Below are 7,346 nucleotides of genomic sequence, written 5' to 3'. Positions count from 1 at the left end.
GGGCGGGCGGGCGGGCGGGTGCGGAGGGACCGTACGCAGCTCGGCCCGCCGGCTTCCGCCTCCGCTGCGCGGCGCGAGCGGCTCCTCCTCCGAGCTCGCCTCGGGTGGTGCTCCCGCCTCTGGACGACGGGGACGGGGAGACGGCGGCGCAGCCGTGCCGTGCGGTGTGGCCTCGGGCGTGCCCCGGAAGTGGCCGCGCGGCCCGGCGAGCGCCGTGTGGTCCCGGAGGAGGCCGCGAGGGCCGGCCCGCGGGGACCTGAGCCCGACGGCTGTCAGGGTGCGGCACGCTCGGTGCACCCGCGCGCCTTGGGCGACGGGGATGCGGGAGGCCACCCTGGAGAAGGACTCTGGTGAACGCTTGGTGTGTGCTCAGCCTGCTGCTTTTTGTTCTCTTTATTTTCAGAAATTCACGTTTCTTAAAATTTAAAGTGTCAAGTTTAGGGAGTTTTAATGACCAGGTTGTGCAGCTAGTGCCACCATCTAATTCCGCAGTTTTTCATTAGTCCAAATAGGAATCCTGGGGGACGGGGAGATGGTTCAGTAGAATAAGCGCTTGCCTGGCAAGCGTAAGGGCCTGAGTTCATTCCCTGGTTCCACAAAAAAACAAAAGCTGTACCTCTGTCACTCAGTCACCCCTAATCTCTCCCTCTCCCAACCTCTGATCTGTTCCTTTCTCTGTGGTTGTTCCAGTTCTGGATGTGCTATATAAATTTATTTGGTGCAGGGTCTCACAATCCTCCTGTCAGCCTCCCAGCACTGGGATTACAGGTGTGCGCCACCATACCCAGCCGATATTTTATTGCTTTGAAATGGTAAACAGATGCAGGCAAGTGAAGTGGTCTGCATGTTCCTACTGGCTATCTGGGAGAGAGTGGCGCTAAGGTGTTGGCCTTTCTTGCTCCAGCTGTTTTCACACATTGGACGTTCACTTGCTGCTTTTGTGGCAGTGTCCACTTCCTGAGTGGCTGGCTGGTTGCCAGGGAACCAGGGCTGAAACAGTGCGTGTAGCCGTCTTTGGGGTCACGGTGTCTGGTCTGATGATGGCTGTGAGCCGCCAATGGTCTAGGCCAGTGATGTGAGCCTTTCAGAGCGCTCAGTGATACAGACTGCCTGCTGTGGCACCCGCACCCTGGGCTCACCACCACTGGCCTCAGCCGCTCTGAGCTGGTCCACTCCTGGGGCAGCAGCCTAGCTGGGGGGGGGGGCGGGCAGTGAGGGGCTCGTGGCACACTGAGGGTCCTGAGAGGAAGCTCAGGTGGCCAATATGTCCTGTGTCACTGAGGGGCCAGATCACCACCTCTGATGCAGCTGTACCCTGGGCACTTGAGCTTTTGGAAGCTACCTTGTTCCTCTTTAACTTTAGCCAGTTTGGGCTGGGTTTTCTGTCACTGTCAGCCAAGACAGTCCTCACTTATCCACAATACAACCCACAGTACTCCATGTGGCCAGCATCACTTTTTCAGTAGTTTTTATTGAAATCGTTAATATTAGCAAATTCTGCACATACAGGTATACACTACTGACCGACAGGCATATACCATACAATTTCACCTGTTAATTATACTTACATCACCATGTGGACCTAGCAACTGTGCTGTCCAGAACAGCTCCAAGGGTTGAGAAGATCCAACTGTCAAGAAATTACCTCATGTTGTAAGGGCAGGTTCTTGTTCATGTTCTGGACAAGGTGAGTTCTCCTATAGCGAGCCCTGAAATCAAGCTAATGATCTTAATTGCTTTTAGAATGTTGACGTATGTTCTTTCTGGCAACAAGCTATCCCATGGTGAATTAAAATCAAGTGCATAGTTTCCCTTTCATGCCTCAAGGTGGAAGGTAAATTGCCACATTTCAGTATATTCCAAGCTTCTTCCACCCTAAAGTACCTGTGCTATTAACTAGAAAAATAGTTTTGTATGCCGTCCTCTGAGATGTTGTGCATAGTTAGTAGGAACCCAGAACAGGAGGGGCTCTTTGACCCAAATATGAAAGGGATAACTAAATTTTCTGCAAGTATAAAAGCTACTGAGGGTCATAAGCAATCTCACACATGTAGCCTTCAACTGAGCTGATTCCTTCTTGTGCACAGGAAGAGGGTGTCTCTGTGAGACGGGGTGCTCACAACCCACTGCCATCTCTCGGCTGGGGCCCTTCTGGCTGGGAAGCACATTGGTCCAGTTCTCTTGGACAGAGATGTCGCCCCTATTGAGTCCATCCTGCTCCCCATTTTTTGGTCAAAATACTAGATTTTGGCCCAAGAACCAGCAAAGAGAGCCCTTGCTTCAGCTTGGGCAGCCAGCCAGGCTTGGGTGTGGGTGATGACAGGAGATGGTCTCCTGTGCTCCTTTCTGCAGGGTGGCAGGGATCATACAAGGGGGTAGCACAGTGTGGTCAGCAGCCAGTGGCCTTCCTCCTGGAGGAGGAGTTTGCTCCTCTGAAGGAAGGAAGCATCTTGAGATGTTCTACTCTACCTGTCCTCACTCTGTTTTAAACAAATATCTTGGTTCAGTATCTCTCAATTATTAGAAAAGTCCTCTTCTATCACATGGTGTAAAAATACTTGGACCTAACTGTGGATAAAGGATAATTAAAAAAAAAAAAGTTAGAATACATCCTGTGTGTGGTGGCACACACCTGTAATCCCAGCATTCGGGAGGCTGAGGCAGGAGGATCATTGTGAATTTGAGACCAGCCTGGACTAGAAAGTGAGTTCAAGGCTAGGCTGAACTGCATAGCAAGACCCTGTCTCAAGGCAAAAATGCAATGCAAAAGCTAGAATCCATGTTATGTTCGGTTACATTTACAAAAAAATAGCTCAGAGCAATTTTTTATAACTCTCAACAGTTGCCAGCACCCATACTGACAGGTGGGTAGACCTTTTCTACCTTTTTTGATGATCTGCTGACCAGTGAGAAATGCAGGAAGTCAAGCCAGAGTGCTAGGTGACCAACACATCACACTTCTGGACCTGTGGCTACCCAACAGTGGAGCTGAGTGTGTTTGGAGAAACAAGCCAGGTGTGCATCACAGTCTGGGGCCATGGGAGCTGCAGCCTAAGGGATGAGGTCCCCTGCAGAGCTTGCTGCTTGTGAGAAATCCTTCCTTTAGGCCACTGAGTGGGGTCCATGCTACCTCGAGCTTCAGGGTTTTGTGGGGAAGTGGCGGAGTGAACCGAAAGTGCTGGGAGGGCCAGGCTCACTTGAGGGCCTGAGTGACTTGGCAGCCTAAAACCTTGAAATGTAATACTCAACCTGCAGGAAGCTCAAAGGCCTCCCTGTCCTTTTGTCAGGGTCTCTTCCTTCTCAAGTCACAGTAAAAAGTTGCAGGAGGAAAACCTGATAGGACAGACGGGGTGACTCCACTCTTCTTGGGTCACCAAAACCACATCTGGAGGCACAAATGTTAGCTTTGTTGTTGTTGCAATTTTGGTGTGTTTTCTTGTTTTGCTTTTCACTAGTACTGGGAATTGAACTCAGGACCTTGCGCTTGTCAAGCAGGCGCTGTACCACTGAGCTACATCCCCAGCCCACAAACGTTAGCCTTGTAGTTGATGTGCCCCCCACTGCAGCCTGGCGAGGCCTGTATCCCTCCCCCCCCAGCTTCCCCTCAAATTTCAGGCCCTGGGTATCCAGGTACCCTGCAGGGATTCCATGGCTTCTGTCCCCTCACCCCTGTAACAAGCGAGTGCACCGCACCACCCAGGGGCCAGCCAAGGCCATGCTCTCAGAAGGGCCTCCCAGACATGGCTGGGGCTCTGGTGTGCTGTGCTCTTCCTGGCAAGCAGTCAGAGCCCTCCCAGCAAGTGTAGCCATCCTACCCCTGATCATCTCGCTCATCTTTTCTTGGATCTTACAATACCTAGAACCCAGAACCGCATTCAGGACACATGTGCTCATCCTCTTCCTTACACTTAACACATGGCCCCCAGGACTTCCTTGCCTTTGGCGAACCTGCCTGAGTTGTGTGTCTCTGTGCCTCCCTCCAGGGACCTAGGACTTAAGAGTCCTCGTAGGGGCTCTCCTGGGCCCACTGGCTCCCCATCAGCACCAAGACTGGAGACCTAGGCTTCTACCTCCGCCTCTGGCTTCCTCCTTTCATCTCCATTTCCTGTCAGCAGATCTGCATTAAATGGGAAAGTCCTCTCCTGGGCTGCCCTTCTCAGTGCCCTCCTGCCCTCCTGCCCCTCTGCTGCTCAGTGCCGCTCCCCAGCAGCCTTGCCTGCCCAGGAAGTATGGCCCTGGCCCTCTGGCTGCCCCTATGAGCCCTAGCTTTGTCTGTTTGGCCCCTCTTCCGGCCTCTCCAGGGCCAGATGCTGGCCCCTGCACCTGTGCCCTGGGAGCCCCTATGCCTCCTCAAGATGCCTTGTTTCAGCTGATCTAACTTCCCAGGTAGTGGTCTATGTGTTAGTTTTCTGGAATAGCCAAAAGGGGGCTGGGCAGATGGCTCAGTAGAATAAGCACTTCCCTGGAATAGCCAAAAGGGGTGTGTGTGGGTGTGTGCACTCGCTGGGGATGGAACCAGGACGTTTTCCATGCTGAGTGTGTGCTCTACCACTGAGTCACATCCTGGCCTGGCCACTCGTCCCACGGTGGGAAACCCTGATGAAAGTTTACTGCAAATCTTTACTGGGCCAGTTTTCCCTTCTCAGTGCTACGTCCTGCAGTCCAGTAAGTTCGTTCCTGACGTGCAAGCAGCAGTGCTTGCCAGGTGGGTACAACTCCTGTCCTGAACACCCCTCCCTGCTCTTCTGCACAGAGCTGCTGCTCAGGCCCATACTGCAGAGCTTAACTGCAGTGTGTTGATTTCGTTAAAACCAGTGCCACTGAAGGGTGTGGGTCATTGAAAGCACAGATGTGAGAGGCAATACAAACAGGAGAGGGCTTATGCAGCTCTCAAGAAGTGTGGCTTAGTATACTTAGCAACTTTTTAACACCTTCGTGATGGACACTTCTGGGTAGCTGGGAAGTGTGGTTGGCCCCGGGGCAAGGCTGAGTCCAGGACATGGCTTCATAGTGTCCCTCTGTCCCAGGGCGAGGACCTTTATCTCCCATAAAGTGAAAGCAGCTGGGAGTGAGAGGCTGGCCTGTGTTTTTCAGAGGGCAGGGGCAGGGTCTTTGGCCAGACGCACTCACAACCGTCATATGTAGGTACCTCTCCCACTCCCTGAAATAAGAGGAGGCAGGGCTAGGAGAAGGTCCTCCGTGGGGATGGGTAAGCCTTGCACTCTGCCATTCTGACCCTCTCCACTTAGGTCCTTCTGGCGAAGGAGCAGAGAGCCTGTGGAGGCATCGAGAAGGGGCTGGAGGCAGGCCCAGCTCTGGGCAGACCAGTGGAGCTGCAGGGTTTGCTTACTCTAGCCCTTCTTTGCTCTGAGCTGTCCCCACCCTGGACGACCCTCGGGTTACTGTACCACTATACCTTTCCTAATAACCACCCCAGCGGCGCCTTCGAGTGGCTGCCAGACGGGAGTCTGTGGTCTGGGTTAGGATCACTGCCCCTCTCTTCTGAAGCTGTACCCTTGGGAAGGAGGGAGCCTTCTTTGACAAACAGGATATTCTGCCTCTGAGCTGGAAGGTGGCCCTGATTCCTCTGGAAAGGATTGAGCCGGGATGTAGAGCAGGACTCCGAGTAAATGCTCTCAGAAGCAGTGCTTCCTTGGCCGTTCTGCCATGGCACTGTCCCCAATTTGCCAGAAACTCAATCGTATATCCATACATCTTAAGGATTCAATTTAAAAATATTTCTTCTCAAGCAATTTCATCCTGTTTCAGTAAAGAACTCTCGGTGACGCTTACTGTCCATGTCTTCACACGGCTGCACAACCGGAGGGAAGTGCTGCAGAGGGATCTGGGTTGCGTTCAGGGGAAACTGGGTCAAGGTGCAGACGGCGTGGCAGTCTTCCGGACTCAGCATCCCATCTGCCTGATGCACTGCTGCCAGCTCTAGTGCGCTGGGAAAGTGGGTTCTGAGCTCTGTAAAACCTGCTCTCTTGCTGAGAACCCATGGGGCAAACCATCTTCTCGATGATGCTGAAACAGAAACTGCTTATCAAAAATATTTTTTACATTACAAAGACTATAAAAAGGAAAATGAATAAACAAAAAGCCCTTGGTAGAGAGTAGAAAGCAAAAGCAGTTAAAACCTTTGGGATCTGCCTGTCCCGGCCTTAAACTATTAGGACAAAATGCTGCTGGTCACCATGTTGTCGCCATCCTGGTTTTCTGATGGTGTTTGGGGCACATCTGTGTTGGAGGCATCCTCATAACGAGTTACAAGAAAAGATGCCATGAACATGAAAGTGGCAAGTGTTCATTTCAGCCCTCCGCCCTCCAGGGCCGGCAGAGGAACAGGGCAGGGTGTCTCCGAGTCAGTGCAGCGCAAGAGAGCGCCAGGGGCTGTCTTCAGGGCAAGGTGCCGCGCCGCCCTCCGCCCGCCCGCGCCCAGCCAGGGCCTGCGTCTGCTCGCACTGCCTACGCCGCTCCAGTTGTGTGCACTTCCTGCTGTCTTGGCCGTGCGGGAACAGCACCTGTCCTCGGCGCCCACCACGCCACAGGGTCTGAGCCGGGCGCGGGGACAGCAGGACAGAAAAGGCGGAGGGGGGCTCCTGGGCGGCTTCCTGCGGCAGGGGCGCGGCTGCTGGCCACGCCCCGGGGTCGGTGCCCAGAGGCCCGCCGGGCTGGCTCCCCGTGCCCCCTCCCCACGCATGCACCCCGTGACGGCCAAGGGACAGGGCTGCGGTGTTTAGTGGCTGCAAAAATACTCGTTGCCTCACGTCGCGCTCCCGTGGACACTGGAAAGCAGCGAGGGCGACAACCGGGCGGGCGCAGGGTGCGGGGCTGCCCCCTGTCTGCAGACGCCGCCGGGGCGGGGGTCTAGTCTCAGGAGGCGCGCTCGGCTAGGCTTCCTCTAGCTCCTCGGGAAGCGCCCCTGGGCGGAGGAAGAACAGACACAGACTCGAAGCAGCGCCAGCAAGGCTGCGCCCCACCCCGAGTGAGGGTCGCCAAGCGCCCAGCGCGCTTACCACCGGCCCTGCGGACGACAGGCAGGACGTGACCGCCTCAGAGCCTCGCCCTGTGGGGCTGGGCAGAAGTACAAAGGAAGAAAGGCAGTCATCCACCAAATCACAGACGAGCGGCCTCCACAGCCCGTGTTCCCAAAGTCAGGTTTTGTTCTCATCATACATGTCCAAAGAAGGTTCGATCGTAGAGAATTCACTTTCATACACCAGGCTCCGAGGGGACAAGGAGTTTCGGTGAAAGAAGTGACCACCTGAAAAGGGAATAGCAGAGACAGACTTAGTCACCGGGCCTGCAGCTCCCACGTGCGTTACAGGTCAGCGAGCGCACCA

The 7,346-nt window shown here is 54.5% G+C and overlaps 1 protein-coding gene across 1 annotated transcript in view; it reads right to left on the bottom strand.

Moving 5' to 3' along the window:
- Window positions 1-1,650, bottom strand: part of Tbc1d9b (TBC1 domain family member 9B) — a 35,508-nt gene extending 33,858 nt beyond the window's left edge. The window contains exons 1-2 of the mRNA XM_004629418.2: window positions 1,646-1,650; window positions 36-334 (exon numbers count right to left, since the gene is read on the bottom strand). Of these exons, the coding sequence (XP_004629475.1) occupies window positions 36-334; window positions 1,646-1,650 (304 nt within the window). The remainder of the gene's footprint in view (window positions 1-35; window positions 335-1,645) is intronic.
- Between the last annotated feature and the right edge of the window lie 5,696 nt (window positions 1,651-7,346).

This window comes from Octodon degus, unplaced genomic scaffold (genome assembly GCF_000260255.1).
Source record: "Octodon degus isolate 3935 unplaced genomic scaffold, OctDeg1.0 scaffold00029, whole genome shotgun sequence".
In the NCBI taxonomy this organism is placed as follows: domain Eukaryota; kingdom Metazoa; phylum Chordata; class Mammalia; order Rodentia; family Octodontidae; genus Octodon; species Octodon degus.
Note: the sequence above shows the minus strand (reverse complement) of the source record. Positions and strands in the feature narration are given on the sequence as shown.